We start from the raw sequence: 19,711 nt of genomic DNA on the forward strand, positions 1-19,711 counted from the left end.
ATATAAATAGGTAACCTACATGTCTAACTCCATAATCTTGCCCCCAAACTATATATCTGTTTCATTTTGGTAAAGTATCAATTTCCCCAGTATTATTAAAGCTGACAAATGACCGAAATGGAAATGCTCTCACCTTCCAGAACACAAGTAGCAATTCTGTAGGAAAAAGCCTACAGCAACACTCGTCAGTTGTTTTAACCTGAGCGTTTGGCCTACTTAGAGTAGCAGCTTGGTTTTTTTCCCCGTCGCACACGCTCACACCCACACATTCTCGCACACACGCGGTACAAGCACACGCTTCCAGACACCGATAGGCCACGTAGTGCTTCCCAGGTGCTTCGGCAAAGCGGGAAGCAGTGCAGCTCATGATTTAACTACACTAAATATACACAACCAAACACCTTAAGGCAACCAGCCACTGCAACGGGGGGGTTAAATTGCAGGGGCGAGTTTCTTTTGTCACAAAATGCCCTGTATACTGCACATCTACGTGCCTCTTTAACCCTCCAAAACAATGTGGTTTTTCTGTTTTGTGCTAATTTCTAAACCTTCTACCATTTAAGGCAAAGAGTTTGCATTAACAAGAAAGGTCAGAAAACAGCCTTACACCTATCCATCAGCCTTTCAGGTTGCTACAATGTTTTCCTAATATGCGCACAACTTCATAGTAAAGGTACTGGCTCCCCAGTTATCTACTGCTAAAACTAATTAAATGCACAAACAAAAATCTTGACAAAAAGAAGGGACCAGAAGAAGCAGCTTTAAATACACATGTAAGCAACATCAACAACAATAAAAGTAGTTAACTCTGCTAATACGGAAACTTCTGTAACAAAAAGGTTCAATGCTACCTTTTAGAATCTTAGAGAAACTAATCTTAAGTTTTAAATACATAAGCTTCTGTCCATTCACGTGTCCTGGTCGAAGCAGGAGGCTAGTGCTAGAACTCTTGTTGCTGTTCGTCAAATTCCCCTACTAGTTTCTTAATGTGAGACAGCTTGCTGTGGAGATACTGGCATCTACACTTCTTTTCAAAGTAGCTGGGGCTAGACTGTAAAGGTAAGATAAAAAGAAAATCATGGCATGAAAACGTTTCTGCAGAGTTCAATATTTCATGTCCTTTGCTTAAAAATACCCTTGAGCCAGGCTCAGTGATTACTACCTCCCACAAATCTGGTGTTACACATACCTCTTTTAACTTTCGGTACTCTTCTAAGACTTCCTCACAAAGCATCTTCAAGGAAAAAACAAACAGACAAACAAACATGAAGACAACACGAAGAACAGTTCACTACTACCAGAAAATGCAAAAATAACCTCCCATCCCCCCACATCACCCCAAATCTGCAATTAAACGTGTAAATAGGCAACAAAAGGGGCATGTGTTTGACGATTCCCTTTGACAAGTCGCTCACGCTGCTGTCTGTTTGCAGACAGCTCAGATAGGTGGAGTTTGAGGGCTGAACAACTTTTTGCAGGGTTTTTTCAAGCTTCAAAAATCCGGGCTAGCCCACACAGGGTCTGAGGATGTATGCCCATTCTAAAAGGTTTCCCTTTGTCTAGTTGAGCAGTACCGGGGATTTTAAAATACTCCTTCTGCTCACAAATACACTTGCAATCTGACCAAAAACTAAAAAAAACGCCAGTCAAGAATCCTCAGCGTGCACACAGAATTAAAGAATTCTGGTACTGAACATGAGGAATTTGTATGTGCAAATCAGAGAAGTCTGCGTGGAAGGCCAGAGTATCAGTTTTTGAACACCCTTCTCTGCTAGAATCATAGCTAGCATCAGGAAGATGGGTAACCTGTGGCTGCAGGTTTAGTTAAGGGTATAAAACCATGGGAAACAGAGGGTCAGGAAAGCTTTGGGATTACAGCTGCTGGTTTCCACGCACTTCCAATCTTCTCCCCGATCTGTGTAACAGCACCGCAGCACCCCCACGCCTCGACAGCGAAGCATGAGCCAGTCTGGCAATTCCAGCCCTGCGGCCGGTTACTCAGTCTCAGATGTTCGTTTTAAAACCACGTCAATATAATTTAACAGATATATATACTGAAAGGTCTGCCTGTGCTGAAAATGTGGGCTTTTGGAAGGGATAAGAGGGAGATGAAACACAATCCTCACAGTTTTATCCTTCTTTACCTTATATTCTTTGGACCCTGGAGAAAGCATGTGCCGTTGTGCATCAAGACTCATGAATTGCTGGCTGATCCTCTCCATCTGAGCATACAAGTTCCTGTATTCATCATACTCTGCATAGAAGTCATTCTTGTAACGCTGGCGTTGCTCGTATGAGACTATGGCTGTGTATTTTCTGGTGCAAAAATAAGCACACATGCAATTTCACACCAAGGACATAATGAATATCAAGCACAGACACCCAAGCTTTAAGTCAGTTAACTACATGACTGACTGCTTCTACAAGTAAGCACACGTGCTCCAAGGGAAAGTGTTTAGGTAATTACAGAAATCTACCATATTTCTGTGAGAGCTGTTTGCTAATATTTTACTTCTTAGAGTGTCATTCACAAGGTGCACAAGGAAGGCGTAGCATACTTAGAAAACATAAGCAATCATTCAAATATAGAAGGATCAATAAATGCATCAGCTTCAGAGAGAGAAGAGAAACTGCTAGATTATAATCTCTTTCTATGAAGGGAGAAGTTAATTAGATTATATTTACTTTTGAAAATTCATTTCCATTACATTTTTGGAAGGGACTACATTTACAGTGTTGGATGCAGTCAGATAGGCACAAATGTAGCCAAAAACCTAACAGCCAAGCATAGTTAATGATAACGTTTTATTATTTTAGGGAACACCAGTTCCACTGATGTCCATTCAACTAAGGCACTTGCAATACAGCAACAAAAACAAACTGCAGAGAGGTCTGAAACAAACAAAAAAACCCATCACATCACCTCCTAAGGAGGGAAAAACCCTTAAATGCTTAAAGCCACTGAAGCGATTGAAACTTTCTTCATTCCCCTCTCCCTCAAATCACCAGGAGCAGGTTTAACAAGGTCATTATGCAAATCCAAGATGAAGCGGGAATGCGAGTAATAGATAGGACTTCCCACCGCTGTCACACCAGTGCTTCTGGTCCTCCTAGCCTAAAGGCCCCGTTCTCTTTGGGTGACACAGGCACCTCCACACGGGGACAAATCCTTCAAACCACCTTTAGATTAATTTTAACGAGCAGTAAAACTTTAACAAGTTGAAAGTCTGCACCAATGCAGATGACAACTTTGCTCGGTGATGTCCCAGGCCAGAGGCACCTGGTTAGAGTGCTGGATGGTTTTTAAAAGAAAAACTACAGGTGCCCCCCAGCATTTTGGGAAGGACCTGTGAAGCTCGTGCACAGTTACATCCCACAGCAGGAGTTGAGCACAGGACTAGAGCCCAGCAGAGCACTCGCAATGTGGGCGTGTGCAGAGGGAAGAAATGAGGATAGAAGTGGGGAGAAAGGTGAATCTGTTTGGTTTGTCTAGCTCTTCCTTAAGCTTTGCCTAAAAAGCTTGAGTTCCTTTACTCTCATCATCTTTCTTTAGACTAAGATGGAAAGTATCTTTATGCTAAAGCTGTGATTATACTCATGAATTATAGAGCACTTAGACAGGAAGAGAAATTGAAATAAACTACCAAAGTCCTTTAAACTGGATCAGATTGTAGGTGCTCTCAGGTTTCAATCTTTCTGTAGTGATCAGTCTGAAACAGCACACCCTAATTTTTTTCCAGGACACTGTGGCCAGTAGATTATCTGTGAGATTGCTCCAGATGTTGCTCCTTTCACAGGGAAGTCTTCGTTAAGGTTTTTAATCCCAGTCAGAACTAAACCAACTTCATGAAACCTTGCATGAAGGTTTCTTTGGGGTTTTGGGGTTTTGGTTGGTTGGTTGGTTGTTCTTTTGTTGGTGGTCGTTTTGTGTTGGGTTTTTTTTTAAACTTTTAACAGTAGCTATTGGCATCCGACTTTAATACTAGATTACATCAAATAACCTTCCTCCTCAGCATCCCTGCCCTCAGCTGACTGGGAAGCAGACAGCGGGGAGCTGGATCGCTTCATTGGCACGCAGCAGAGGCCAAGAATTAAACATCGGTTTGAGTTCTCAGCCTAACACGTGAAGCACTAAACTGCTTCCCTGCAGGGCCAGACTTATTTCAGTCTTTCCGTGGAGCATCACTTAATAGAGTAAGTGAGACGCACAGCGCTGCCATGCCGTCTGCTTCAGCACAGGCAGAAGATGCTCCGAAGTTCAAGCGCTAGGCGGAGGCCTGACCTCCCTTGCTGATGTTACTCCTCTGACAGAAGCTGCTGAACTTGGCAATTCGCAGCGTTTTAACACACTTCTCCCTCCTCTCCTGCACCGCAGACACGACCATGGGCTCAGCGCCGCTGCTGCGGCTGACGCTGGGCAATTGCGCTGCTAGGAAGTGTCGGGCTCGTCCTGGCTTTACCTGTCGGGGTGCTCGTTCCAACTCTGAGCACCGAAGGCCCCTCAAAACCTTCTCAAACTCATCCTTCCAACCGAGGAAAGAGCTTTAGACTGCTCCCCACTGTGCCCATCCTCCCCCCAAAAAGCCCATTTTATTAGAAATTCAGGTGGCGCTGACCACGTTATTCCACAATTATTCCAGTGCGGCCTCCTTCAACTTTCACATTTTTAAAAAAAGGCCACCAGTAAAACAGTGGGGGAGAAGCCCAGACACTGGGCATTTGCAGAAGCTATTTCCCTGTTTTGCAACGGTAAAGACAAATCCTCCTCCTAGGAAAGTTTTGATACTGTCAAAAACTATTTAGGCAACCACATGATTCTGGTGTTAGAGGTATTTCATTTTGAAGCAAGTTCTTCAACACTTGTCACGGATGAAAAGCTTTTTTATAGAGCAGGTAAATCTCAGCTTTTTGGAAATGTCAATCTGATGTTTGACAACTTGTTCAGGAGCCAAAAGTAAACTCACCAAAAGTAAACTCCTTCTGTAGTTTTACAGACTGCAACATGGCAGTCACTGTAGGTATGTTACCTTTCACATGCAAGTTTAATGTATTTTTATCTTGCTTTGTAGTCAAAATTAAGCAGGTAAAAGTTAAAATCTGAACTGAGGTTCTTCTGTTTTCTCTAGCTCTTTGGTCTGCAATTCTGCGGTGAAATTGGATATTTTGCTGCAGCTTCAAGTTAGCCAGTGACCATTTTACATCAAAGCTTTAGAAATAACTTTGACGGTTAACTCCTGTTAGCTCACATATAGGCTTTGTAACTCTGGACTTTAAAGTCTGCTACCTTCCCTCCCCACTTTCCACCTTAGAATGCACTAAGCAGTGAAAGTGCAGGAAAGGTGTTCGAATTTATGTATTCTAGCATTCAGCTTTCCTCCTGTTTTGCCTTGCCTCTAAAAAGAAAACAGCGCAGGTTCGTGTTCCTTTCTTATGGTGTTCTTGAAGAAGAATGAAATTAAATGTTTTACGTCTTCTTCTAAAGGGTATTAAAATTACTTTTTATGGCTTCTTTTCGCACCGCAATAATTAAGGGACACCCTCAGAGTTTAAAACTTGCAGGTAGTTGAATGAGGCAGCTGGGTGACTTGAAGGAACTTGTCATTATTCTAAAACTACATTTTGGTCAATTCTCAATTTTGTAGCTAAACGAGAGTTTTTATAGGTGATTTTTCATCTGCTTCAATGAGTGGCAAGAAAGTTAATTGTTATTTTACTCACGTGAAGTAGTCTGGTGGTTGGCTTGCTGAAGGAGAACCTGTGGAGGCAGTGCAAGTTTCTTCAACTCCTACAGAAAAGCAGAATTTTGACACTTGCGGTAAACAGATTTTTAATATAGCCAAACAATACCAGCTTAATGGGCTTGAAAAAAGCCTTTAGAGTTTTATTCTCAGAGTAAATTACTTGGAATAAGCTCTGTAAGTTAATAATAGGGCTCACATGCCCTTCTCCATAGTAGGCAGTACCAGGCTTTAGAAAGAGGGCACGGCTACTTTATTCTACAGGTTCTGCGCTACCGCAGTATTAACCCAAGGTCAGCTTTTCTTATTTGAAGACACGATGTGGCGTCTGCACAGCCATTCAAATTATGCAGCAACAGATGTGGCTGCACAAAAGACAACAGCTTGAGATGTATCTGTATCTATGTAGATATAGATGTATCTCAACGTCCAGGTTCCAGCAAGAAATAGAGCAGAAAGCTGAAGTTCTTTTCATGCCATGTTTTTATCCCTCCTTCCCTGCCAATTACAGGTATCCAAGGTCAGATTTAATTTCAGCAGGAAAGTCAGGAGCATTGTATATAGGTTCCTGGCATTCAGGCTTCAATGACCTGCAACAAAGGCTTGCTCCTCATTAACGTGGCAAAACTGGGTTTGAAAGTTATTTGCACTTGTAAATTGCTCTTTTGCTCTTTTAAATGGCATTATGAGAGCACAGTACACTTAATCTCTAGTCCCTCTTTTTAAAGGAATATTTCAGGAGCCTCCTGACTTTTTGGTAAATAAGAAAAATAGCGGCCATAAGGAAAAGTTAGCTGGAACACGGAGGAACACTCAAGATCTTGGTAATCTCTCTCTGCTTTTCATCTGGGGTCTTGCAGTTAAAAAACACACAGTCCTACATATTCTTTGTTTTCTTCCACTGCCACTGCTTAAACACAGTATTTCTGCTAAAGCTCAACTGTTCTTGCAATCTCTAAGCTCTCCGAGCTTTAGGTCATGGGGGAAAAAGAACTATCATGTGATGTTCTACTCTATTCTTTTACTTTTAGTATTAAAATTATTACGCAGTACAGCAGGAGTAGAAAAAGTGGTGTAAAAATGGGAACAACATTTGAGAGAAATGCAAACAGTAATATTAACGGTCGCGGCATGTACAATGCAACTTAGGTGAACAGTTTCACTGCGAGCGCTTCATTTCCAAAAATTCAGGTGTGTTTGTTGACATGGCTCAGTGTAAGCACCAACTTGAAATGCAGTGCAGATTTTTCCTTCCCTAGCTGTTCAGAATTTCGTTACTGGCATCCACAGGAAGACCCTCACCTGTATATAAATTCATAAATATCTGAAAGCACAAATATTTGCAAAGAAATCCCAAGCCACGTGGGCACTGTGTAGTATGTCCAGGGTAAAAGTGAAAAGAGCATCTCAAAGCACCCTTGTCGACAAGCACAACAGCACTTCAGAGAGGCACCCTGCCTAGTCCAAACACGCCTCTGGGCTGTGATAGGAAAGGGCTAAACCTGACTTCTCATTTGCACGTCAAACCTCTGAAATTAGACAACACACAGACTTAACAAAGGAACTGAACTCTGCCCTACTCTGTGTGTGTGTGCGTCAAGAAGTCAAGTATTCTCCGAGGGCTGCTGTTTATCTTTTCACTACCATTTTCAGTGCACACCGTTTCTACATCTTTGGAAGTAATAAATTCTGCAGATAGAGAGGAGCTCACAGCACAGTTCAAACCAAAACTCCAGCAAACCTCATGCCAGTTTGTGCAGGTTTTAGGCTCTCCATGAAAAGGCAGAGGCTGATGAACCTTGCATTGTGATACGCCATGAAATACATTTAAGTCTGATCTATGTGTTTCAGTAAGCTAGCATGCCATAAACCTGTGACAGGTTTTATCTGCAGCTCGCAGACCTTAAAACTGGCTCGTGGAAGAAGCAGAGTAAGTTCAGTGAACTGTCAGTTTACTGGAAATTAAGGAAAAAAAACTCCATTCCTTGTGTTTTTCTAGTTCCTAGCTCTTCCTTTTAACCAGTTTCTGCCCTACAGCAATCCATTTCAGGTTTCTTTCTAACGATTTTTGTACTACAGAGGGAGAATTCTTAAAAATGAACCAAATTCTAGATAAGCTTCCAGCAGAACAGCTTCTGCTTTTTGTTGTTGTTCTCTTTAAACTAACATTTACAAGGTAATACAACAGCGGAAAAACAATATGGATTCTTCATGACCATAAAGCAGGGATAATGGCAAAGCCAAGTGAAAAAATAGACCATTTGGGTTTCCAGTCCCTCGTTTTACAGGTCTCTTTGCACCACGGTTACCCATACAGGAGTTAGGAAAAGCAGCGTATTAATACCTTCACCCGAATCCAAACAGGAGGATGTACTCAGCTTGGCAGTTTCTTCTTTTCTGAGGTTTTTCTCCTCCATGCTCACACTCACAGTGTGCTGCATTTTGCCTTCATCCTTCTCCTTACGCTCTTTTAGCTTCTCGGGCAGTTGGTGCAGCTTCTTGCCTGTGGACTTAGGAGGCTTCACCTGCACCCCGGCAGGCTCTGGGATCCCCAAAGAACTCCAAGAGGTATATTTTTGTTGCTGGTCCTCACAGGCCTTAGTGCTATTAGGACTGAAGCTGTCCATGGGCAGGTTTTGTGTCCCCTGCCCCTCAGGGGTGCTGGGGGAGGTGGAGCTGGCAGTTTTTGGCAGGTTGGAAGCGTGAAGGCGCGTCCCAGGCAGCGGGTGAGGAGCGGGAATGGAGGTGGCCGTGGGGCGGGGAGACGGCAGAGGGGCGGCAGCGGCTTTCTCCCTGAAGGCAGACAAGCGGTCTCTGAGCGGGGACGGGATTCCACTGCCCAGGCGAGAGATCCTCTTCTTTTTGTTCAGAGGACCGACGGAAGAGGAATTCAAGACCCTTTTCTGTGATAATAAAGAAAAAAACCCGTAAAAACCAGCAGAACTAAGTTTTGCTCCCGTTCTGGAAAAGGAACAGTTCTGAACTGGCAATTGTTGAAAACACATCTTTCTTCTCCAAAACTAGCTGTCAAACGAGGAAGTACTGCAGCTAAATACATGGTTTCTTTCATCCTTGGTTTCTAATTTTATGATTAACAAGTCGTTCTTCAAACCTACAGCTAAAAGGCTTTGGGAGAAAGACACTCTCTTCAGCAGCTCTAGCAAAGGCTTCCCCAAAACGAGGAGGTCAGGTTGGTACCGTTTAGGCACCGATTTCCGTTCGGACACACCAGGTGAAGAGTCAGCTTTTGCTGGCACACAGCCACGCGATTTACTAAAGCGGCCCCGAGAAGCACGCAGCGGCATGCTTCTCAGAGCGCGTGATGTGCAAAGCCGATAAGAACGGGTAAACCCCCCAGTTTTGCTGCAGCTGTTGTCCCAGCTGCTCTCCAGCTGGTTCACATCCTCTCCTCTAGCAAGCGCACGCTGCTCACGTCGATGTACAAGCGGCAGCTTGGGCCGGGAGCCCCAGGCGCGGCTCTGTGCCACCCTGCTGGAATAAATCTGGGTTCTGTGGGTAGGGAGGCAGGTGGGAAGAGGTCCCTGGGACCTGCACCATTTCATGCTCTGAAAGAAAGTCAGGGAAACACAGAGGTGTGCCCTCCCTCCTCTGTGTAAATGTAAATATCTCAGTGGTGAAAGGCTTTCTGTGCTTCCCATCTTGTCTTAAGTATTTTAATAAACATTCTGAAATACAGAACACTAAATATAGCAGCCCTTAAAGCTACGTGACTAAGTTTTTTGCAGTCCTTGACAGTGCAACCACCTTTCAAAAGAAGAAACGTCCAATTAAAGATAAATGCTTCAGTTTTTCATGTGTTTAAGACAATATTAGTGCTTCACATCACAACTTTTACATCAGTGCAAAGTGTGATAAATCTTAATACACTGTAAATAATGATAAAAAAAAGTACAAAATACCTGAGCATTTGATGGGCCATCTTTACTGGGAGTTACAGGAGATCCCGAATGACTGGTGCTGGGGGCATCCTCAGATGAATTTAATTTTCTGTAAGCATGACCCAACATTTCAGGTTACAAGGCAAAAAAATGTCTATGTCATAGCTCTTTCATTATAGGGAAGACAGACATTCATTTCCCAGAACAAGGTTTTTAAATGGCAATTTTCCTTCCCCTGGAGACTGAACTTACCTAGAAAGTATTAACTCCAATGACTGTTTATCGATTTCATTGTATCCAGGCCAATCTTTTTGAATGTCTTTAAACAGATGATCCTTCAGACTGTAAGAATTATCCTTTGTATTCAGGCTGGCTACCTATAGGCAGACATTTAAGAAAATAAATGTTCATGATACCTAAATGCACACCACAGAAATAAGATTCGTACTGCAAAGTAAAATAGAAGTTGAAAACAGAATCACACACCAGTTTTCCAGGTTTTTCAGATGTGAAGATCCGAGTAGCTCTCATGTAACGAGCACCAATTTTTAAAAATGTGGTCAATTTGGGATGTAGAAATTTGAAGGTAAGAAAATCCCAAACTGCTGCAAACCTCTCTCTGCACCAGGGGTCTGTAATACAGCATTGGGAATCAAGGCAAACTATGCCAAAACTTTAAATATTCACTGCATGAAATATGCCGAGAGGCCTGTTTTGTGGGGGGTTTTGTTTGCCTTTTTTTGTTTGGGGCTTTTTGTTGTTTTGTTTTGTTTTAAGAACTGAAGAACACTATCTCCACATACAAATTCAGATTGGTTCAACTTCAGGAGGACACCTGCTGTTCTTTGGTTGTACACAGCTATACGGCAATGGCAGAGCACAGACTGTGCTTGGAACAACGCCTGTTTTCCATCATCACATTAATGAACGCACTATGTCATCATTTGTCTTGAGAAACGCAACTGCTTTTCTTTCTCAAGTGCCTGAGCCACAAGAAACTGTATCTCTCTACTGAACAGTTGTACCTGATAACCTAACTGGCGCTAGACAAGTACTTCTGGTACAAAGATGAATTCTTCATCTATCCCATTAGTTTTAAGCCATATCAAAGTTTTACCAATTGGGAAAAAAGTAACTGTACTCATGTCTAACAATGCTTTAGTGCTGAAATGTTTAAGGGGAGGTGTGCAGGCCAGACGTGCTCTTCATTCTGCAGACGCAGGGTTCAGTATTGTCACGAGAGGCTTGTGTGCATGCCTCGCTCTATACTTTTGAAAATAAAATGGGCTTATAGCTTCCTTAAGAAAAATGCAAAGTGTACTCAAAAGGTTAAAATGAGCTAAAAAGCCCTTGAGATCATTGACACCTAAAGTGCTGGTTTAGACTTCATCACCTGACACCTGTTCAGAGTTTCAGGGAAAACCCCCAAAACTATCTCTCTTTGCCTGATACAAAATGTGGAGTAACTACTCATCAACACACCACCACCACTTTTCAGCTCAGCCTATTTTTTTTTCCTCCAAAACATGGTAAATACTGCAAATTCATGCCTGTGTCCATGTCTGTCTGTCCCCATCTAAAAAAACAATTAAAAGTAACAAAGATACCCTTAAACAGTAATTCACTTGTTAAAAACAGCTAAAGCTGTATTCTAAGAGAAGCAAATCTGTGCATATTAGATCTTAGCAAGTTCAGGCTGCTGATTTTAGATTTGTACAAAAAAAAAAAACTCATTACAGAGCTCAGAAAAACATGAGCAAGGCTTTTCAGGGTGTAGCGTTGCTAACACGACCATTTCTGATGCAAACCAGTACCTTGAGGTACTGGTGCCTTGAGGTTCACACCACATACAGGAAACAGACTCCAGGAAAGTCTCCTTAAACATTGCCAAGCATAATGGGACAAGAGGAAGTTTTTGCACCTTTCACGCTCTAGGGAGCTGAGCTTTTAGAATTTTATAACCAACTTAAAATATAGATTGACTCCTTCAATTTGTAGGTAAGAACATGGCTGTCATTAAATTGTGTCTGTCTTCGGGGTGGAAAAAAACCAACTACCATCGCACTGGGGAAACAAAACTGTGGAGCAGTTTGCTAACAACTGGCTACGTGAGGAAGGGCACAGCACCGAGGAACTGCTGACAACGGCGACGTGATGGGAGAATACCGAAAAGTATCAAAGAAGAACAAAGAACAGAAGCAGGACTATGTAGAAGGCCTTGCAGAAATCATAAGGGGAGAGATTGGTATTTAACCTTAGCAACCAATTTATCTAACCTTAGCAACCTATAAGGAGCTTGCTTTTTGCAATATGTATGAACTAATTATTGTGGATATAAAAGCAGTGTGAGTACTAATAAAGTTGAGCCTTTGTGCATTAAATGATGGCTGGGCTCCCTCTACGTTCTTTCAACACAAAACAATAACACTTAACATATTCAAGGAATGAGGTTTTAGAATTCAGTGTAGGATCAACCAAAGCTGTATAAATGTTGAATTTTGCTCACTTCAAGAGGTTCCCAAACACTTTTTTCCTAGACAAGTAGGAAATATTCCTACTTCACACATCAATACGTGCCTAATTCAGCCACAGTCTATGGGTACAGGGAGTATTTGAAAAGTAAGGGAGGAGCCACTGCATCTTACGGTACTTTAAGAAGCCTTTTCTGAACTGCTTTTGTAGCAAATTAATAAGTGACGCTCTTGAACACGCAGCTTAAAAGTTTCACCTATACAACATTATAGACTTACCAGTAATTTTGAGGGATGTGATAAAGAAATACAGGTGGAACTTAAAGGAGCACTGGAAAAGCTACTGAATAAAAAAAAGTTTCAAGGAAGGTAAAGACACAGTCCACATGATAGCAAAGAAATAATATGCTCAAAATCGGACCACCACCTTTAGCATTTACGATTTCGCTGGAACACCCTTCCCTTGGTTGCAATTCCGACAGATCCCAAGGGAAGTCAAGTGCCACTTACAGGCCACCAGCCACGTTCAAACGAAGGACTAACCTATGCGATTGCAGTTACCAAATTTCTCTTCACATAAACTCGTCACAAAAAACATGAAGTACTATGACAAACTATTTCACACAATTGAGAGAACGCACAGTCAACTTCTCTCAACTAAGCAGTCCAAGTAAAAGAGAGAGGGGAAAAAATAAGACATTAGGAGAAACAAAGCTAGAAATAGTTAATATTGCCTGGCATTCTAGCAAAACAAAACCACTCGCCAAGAATTTTTTCATCTGTCTTTCCTTTCCTCACACTGACTTGCAGTTTGGGGCATCTGCATGAAGTTTATTGAAAAACTTAAACAAGAAGCATTAAGTTGCTTACTATTTTCTGATTTAAACACTGAAGTGACACAGCTCAAAATTATTTTGAAAAGAATAGCAGGAAGGAAGAATTTCTGGCACAAACTCTATGATCTCACCTGATGAAGGATCATTCCAAGGCAATTCTTGTCCTTTTGGTGGACACCATCTTTCCGCAAGCGAGTGAGTAACTCTGGTTTCTTGTAATTCTTCAGTGCCAACAAATGAATCACCCTATCCCTGTACGGCCGCCGACAAACCACATTCTGTGTGCAAGTCCTCCCTGTTATGTTTGCAGGGTTCATGGGCGTTGATCTCTTCCTCACAGGCACAGGATCTGGAATTTTTTGTGGTGCTTTTCTGACCTGTGCTTTTCTTCCTGAAATAAGGGTAAAAAGAAAAAAAGAGAGAATGATGTGGGAGATTGGCAGAAGACAAGAAAGTTGTTTTAAAGACTTTACCGAGCCAGATAAACTCTAAAAATGACTTAAGTTAGCATTTCAAGATCTATAAGAATACAGGTAGCAAAGCTGCATCGAGCTAGGCATTAACAAAGAAATATTCAGTATTAAAACAACTGGGGAGTGATACCGGTAGGAAGGCTTTACTGATTATTTATATACATGGTGCTTTTATTATTTTTCCAGTTTATAAGCTCAAGCACTGAATACTCAAAATCGGGCATTTTTTTCAGGAGAGTGCTCCCAAGTGTGATGCAAAGGTCTTCCATATAACTAAAGGATCCCCCGTTAATGCCTAGGGAGAACAAGTCTACACAATTAATCACATCACTGCTTAAAGAAACTACCAACACTTGGTGTTGATCACTTTTGAGCTACCATAACTTACACCACATTTTAAGCTGAAATGTTCCCCTCTTGTTAAATAACCCCAGGTTTGTCAGCAACAGTCCACCCAAAATTTAACAGTTCTTGGGATCAAGGCCGGAGAAGTTTTAAAACATGGCCTGCACAGCATTTTGGATCAAACTCTATAAAAAGATGCGTTTCTCAACTGGAGGAACAATGCAAGTGTGCGCAAGCAACGCATCCAGAATTTAAAAACAACACTACCCGAGCTGAATCTCAGTTTTCCAGAAAAAGACCTGAGCTCCTTGCTCTGCTATCAGGCAGGGGGAAAAAAAAAAAAAAAAAAAAAAAAAAAAAGAGAAAATTATCAGAATGTTACAGAAAATCATTGTAGTAAAACCTGTTTGCAATCCAACAGAGGATGTGACACAAACCAGCTATTTTTTTGAAACCAACAGCTCACGTTTGGTACATGAGGGAGACTTAATGAGTATTGGTGAGAAAATCTGGAGCTTGCTCTCTCCATCAGACACACAGAGACTGAGCTGTGCTTAGGTACTGCTTGTCCTCAGGAGTAGCAGGAATTTGTTTCCCTTTTGCAGTGGAGGCCAAACCTTTATAACCTTGGCACCCTGCATGTTCCCTGGACTTTGCCCTTCTGGTTTTCAAGAGGAAACCTCATCATGCAAATGCACACAGTTCCATTTTTTGAACAGTGTGAACTTAGCAGTTTTAAATTGAATGCATTACAATCATCAGGACAAGTTCATTTCTGTGTAGATACACACACACACACACACACACACCCCCCCGGCACAGCTGATGGTGTAACCAGCATTCAAACAAAACACCTCCTAAAGTCATGTCTCTGAATCCCTTAAAAAGAATAACGGAGAACATAACCAAGCATTAACATGATTAACAACCGCAGTTCCTGATTTGTACTGCACGAAGCACGCTGCAGAGTCACCCCCGTGACCTACCAGCAACAAGACCTGTCCTACCTGAGCCTCCTCAATGCCAGTCTGAAACAAAAGTGCCCCCAAATATCCTAACTGTCCTACTGTCAATCTTCAGACCCCATTTATTTAATGTTAAATATTCGCTTAAGATCTATTTAAACCACCAGCAGGAATCACACAGATCATTCACATGTAAAATAGAACTTCCCCAAGGAGAAGTTTTGAAATACATGAAAGTGGCTCCTCTCACGCTGCCGTTAAAGAGCAGTTTAGACAATACAGGGGAAGCAGTCCCCACTCCATGTCCCTGTATCAACCCGTGCTGAGCTGCCTTAGTGTCAAGACCACACACACTTAGTGTTGTATCTCCAAAAAGCTGTGACAAAGCTGGCTTCAAATGCCCTGCTGAGGCAGAGCAAGCGTTGTACCATCGCTGTCAGGGATGTCCGTGCTGGCGGACGACTGCGGCCGCAGCCAAGTGAGAGCCTGTTTTACGTAATGAAGATGGATGTACCTGGTTCAGCTCGCTGCTGCGGGCAGGACCGCCGCTGCCCGTACCACTGAGTGCCTAGAAAGGGGATGCTCACCTTGCACCTCTCTGCAGCCAGCTCCAGGCTCCTCAGGAAAACGGTACTCAGAACAGTTTAATAACAAACAATACCACCTAAATGCTTTCTGTTTTGTGGAAAATGATGAAATCCACGTTCCCATGCCAGCATTGCCTTAATTTAAGGTTTTTTTTTTTTTTGAAAACCAACCATGGTCTTGTGGTAGCAGTTGCTTACTGATGGCCAAGACATAAATAAAATTTAATCAGCATTAGCAAGTGTGGAAAGCAAAGTTTTTCCTATAAAGCCTATGAATTTGTATATGAGACTTCCTCAATGTGAATTTTTTTAGATTCCAAATTCAGGCTAATGACTTAGCACAGTATTTAGGTCCTCAAAAGTGCTGTCACAAAACCAAACTGTTAGGTACTGAACCAGAGAATTTCAGGGCATGGGGTGGTAAAATCCCTCACCTCAGTGGTCAAAATTTCAACCAGTCAAGCAATATGGGAACGAGGAACGACTGGCAGGCTTTCTCGGGGGAAAAAAAGGGCTAATGTCTGAATGCAGCACGAGCAGACTGTAACATGAGGGCAAGCTACCTACATCAGAGATCTCTGAACACACCGACTTTCCCAAGAATCCTGAAAAAATGAATTACTGAGTTTAAAAACATACAGGCATCTAGTAAAAAGTGAAACACCGCCATACCTAAAAATGGTCCATCAGGTTTAATAACCTTTGCACTTCCATTGCGCAACTCCTCTTCTGGCTGGGTCATGCACGCTTTGGTCGTCGGATAGGAATCACTTGTGGCACGTACTGTAATTTTGTTCTGCATGAGTCCCAGGCAACTGAGTTGAGAGGCTCCAGAACTATAAAAACATTGGAAAAGGTTGAGCCCAAGCGCTAGTTCACGTTTAGAAGCATGGTTGTATCAGGAACTTTTAAACCTGTCTTAACAGGTGAAGAAAAATCTTTTTTCCAGTCCTGACAGCTAGCTAGGGCGTAAACCTATTCCAAATTGTCTCTGCATGTCCAAATGGTATCAGTTTTACCTGTCGGTGTACTGTGCTTGAGAGGCAGGCTGCCCGCAGCGTTGGTGGCTCATTGTTGCAATGACTGTTGCCAGGACAACTCGGGCAGTTACAGCGGCCCTGTGACGTCACGTAGGCCCCGCCCCAGAGGCCTTCCACCAGCCGCCCGGCTCTCAGATGGGCACATCTCTCCTCCCCTCCACCTGAGGTGGCCAGTGGTGGCCCTGGGCACTGCGAGGCCCGGGGAGGCCAAGCCAGCCTCCCCTAGAGACCCGCGCGCGGCCCGCGCCCTGGTCTCCCCTCATCTTGCTTCCAAAGATGTCCACCCGCGTCATCACCCGCTCTGTGCCTCTGGCAGCGCTGAGGAGTGCGTGGGGTCCACCCGCCCGCTTCTGTGAGGATTCGTGTTGGAGAAGAGGCACTCAGAGCAAACGCTGAGTGAGGGGAAGGACGGTGACCTCTCCCCGATAACGTCAGGGTGGGCTTGGGGCTTCAGGCAGCCATTCCGGAGGAGCCCAGCCCTCCATGCTCAGCCCACACGCGCACCCGCAGTGCGCTGCGTCCGGCCAGGAGGGCACCTCGACTGACTAACAGCGGCTTTGTTTAAACTGGCCTAACTGTCACTGCTCTTAACGAGTACACTGTGTGGCACCTGCCATTGCAATGGCTCTGAACAGAGAGAGGATACTGGCTTTAGCTCACCCAAAAACACTTTAGCCACCCTCAAACTCCCCATCAAGCCTCCAAGAAGGGTCAAGAATCTCATGTCTCAATTTACCACGTCATTTCTGAAAGTCAAAGCTGGACCAAGGCCCTGACCAACATTTCAAGATGATCCAGCTACAGTTTTGTCCATAGCCTAGGGCTAGGTATTGATCCCTTGTTCCGAAATCCCTGCATTTGCAACAGAAATAAAGGTCCTTCTTGCCATCTAAAGCACAGCTTTTATCCGTTGCCTGTTTCCTTTCACCACAGGAACAGTCGAGCACTGACTGAGATGATGTGTAATCCCCTCTCCTCAGGCTGGGCGTTTTCAAAATCCAAGACAGTCTTGAAGCCAGACCTGACTGGAGCACAAAATTAGACTAGACACCCTGCAGAGGTCCTTTCTGGTTTTATTTTCTTTTAAATGACTCTGTGTGTAACACCACACAAGTCTTGCATTAACTTTGCAGGCACTTTGCACAAACTGAGAGCTGGCTACAAAGGACCTCACGAAAGCTAGTCTGAATTAGATTTTGAAGAAGATTAGTAAAACCACATTAAAACTACCTAGACTGCTATCTGGAATTATTCAGAGCTAAAGCAGCTTGAATTTAATCTTACTTAAAAAACACAGTTTTGTTTAACTGAAGGTGCTCCTTCCTAAAGGAGAGAGTGTCATCAGAGATGCTGGGGAGGGGCAAGCCACGAGCGGAGGCAGGACCTCTCAGCCCTGGCATGCACTCCTGCCGCTTGCTTTCTGCCAGCTGTGGCAGCTGTCTGGCCCCTTTCAGATACAGTTTAACAAAAAAAAAAAAAAAAAACACAAAAAAACCAAAAGCCCACACTGCCCCAGGCTTGCCCAGGTCTGCCACTAAACCATCCGGCTTTTTGCCAATCCCATCAGTTACATGAGTTCACTGAAAGGTTGTATTGTAGTAGAAGAGACCTAGCGCAAGGGGACAAAGAGGAGGATGGGTATGGTGAGAGATCTCCTGTTAGGCAAAGAGCTATTAAATCAGCTCATTCGCTTATTGCTCCCAAAACCCACTATCTAGAGAAATCTCTGTTCTGAAATTGAGGGCACAAGCTCGCCTGTGACTGAGAACCTGAACAGCGTCCACGTGCCTGTTTGCTATCAGCTTCCCAGATCAGTGCATAAACTCTGCCTGTGATAGCCCAGTTAATCAAATGGGACAAATAGTTATTCAACACCACTGGACTACATTGATACGACGCTGAACGTAATCTTCTAGAAGCTGAAGCAAACTTAATGCAAAAGCAGGGCATTTTCTTGCCTTTTCGGGAGATGTTAACACTGTTCACTTTGACTCAGAGAACCAGGACAAGGTGCTGCTGTATTACATTTGGCTTCTGAAACACCATGGTCACACAGTTATGGATAAGGTCACCGATTTATGTTCTCTTCTAATATCTTGGCAGTGTTATTTCTAGCTGTTCTCTACTTGCCTTACCTGAGCCCATCAGCTAAAGGACTCTGCTATTCTGCCATGTGGGAGTGGGGTACAGCCTTCAGCATCTAGGAACTAGTGAGGTGATAGCAGAGGGTGTTGAGGCCTTTGTTGCTTTCCCACTGTGTAAGCACTATGCTGCGTATTTGTTGCAACCATGTCCAAATCACCACTGGCCTTTCCTCTTCACTTGTTTTTGCCCATATCACGATCTTCTCTGACCTTAGAAGAGGAGCCTCCTTTGATTCCACCAGCAGCCGTCAGACACAGCGACAGTATCTTGGGGACGTTCACTGCTCTGGAAGTGCAGACAGGACCTTAGATGCTTGATAGCTGAGCGCAAGCAAAGGGTCTGCGTAGCAAGGTCTGTGTGTGCTGGCGTTTGGAGAAGCAGCTGGCGTATGGATCGCAGGTTTCCTCAATTTCTTGGGGTTTCACTCGAAGGGGAAAGCGAAGGTGGTGAGTTTGAGAGTCCCTCTGAAGTGTTGGCATCTCCTATAGGCAGCCGAGGTATTTTGGTTCTGTAAAGATTTGATTTGAACGCTGGTTCCTCCAGAGGTATTACACACATAAAATTCTCTGCCACTGCAGTTTACCATTAAGGTGATTCCTTTCGGGGAAGAAAGTTGAGTGGAAAGTGCACTTGTTCTAGAGAAACAATCTTGAATTAGAAGAACAGTGATCTCTGCTAGCTAACAGCTGAAGAAGGAAAACACCTTTTGTGGTAGGTGTTGGTTCAGAAAGTCTCTTGGGTCAGAAAGAGCTGCCAGGAGGGTATTGCCCAAATTCAGTGGGATATGCCTCCTGAAGTAGTTCTTCTTTTGTCTTTACAATACTACCTTCATTTTATAGGTAATATTTATTTTATAGGAAGTGCTGAAGAGGTGTAACTTGTTAATGTTTAAGAAGGGTTAAAAAGGGTCTGCCAGCAGTGAATGCCACTAATGCAATGCACGAACACTTAGTTTGCAAGCAGTGTTGCTCGAGAAGGATGATTCCTCCCTCCCTGCTTCATGCAAAAGGGAAGGATGTGAGGTGAATATAGTCTCCTAAAATTTCTCAAGGAGCTGCATGGGTAGTTAGACACACAATGACTCTTTTGTTTAAGACAACTTGGCTTTAATAGGAGGTATTAAGGCCTTCGATTAAGGCCTTTACAGTAGCTTGTCCAGTCTGATGGTGGTCTGCAGCGCGGGACCTCTGAAGTAGCGCTAACCTCCAGCGG

The 19,711-nt window shown here is 43.3% G+C and overlaps 1 protein-coding gene across 1 annotated transcript; it reads right to left on the reverse strand.

Moving 5' to 3' along the window:
• Positions 1–940: 940 nt before the first annotated feature.
• LOC141938219 (RNA polymerase II elongation factor ELL2-like) lies at positions 941–16,386 on the reverse strand. Its single transcript, XM_074856887.1, has 10 exons — positions 16,334–16,386; positions 15,987–16,150; positions 13,076–13,335; positions 9,890–10,014; positions 9,659–9,746; positions 8,083–8,641; positions 5,719–5,785; positions 2,145–2,316; positions 1,190–1,234; positions 941–1,051 (listed from the first exon to the last, which is right to left on the reverse strand). Exons 1-10 carry the CDS (start codon positions 16,384–16,386, stop codon positions 941–943), a joined length of 1,644 nt encoding a protein of 547 aa, XP_074712988.1.
• Between the last annotated feature and the right edge of the window lie 3,325 nt (positions 16,387–19,711).

This window comes from Strix uralensis, chromosome Z (genome assembly GCF_047716275.1).
Source record: "Strix uralensis isolate ZFMK-TIS-50842 chromosome Z, bStrUra1, whole genome shotgun sequence".
Classification (NCBI taxonomy): Eukaryota; Metazoa; Chordata; class Aves; order Strigiformes; family Strigidae; genus Strix; species Strix uralensis.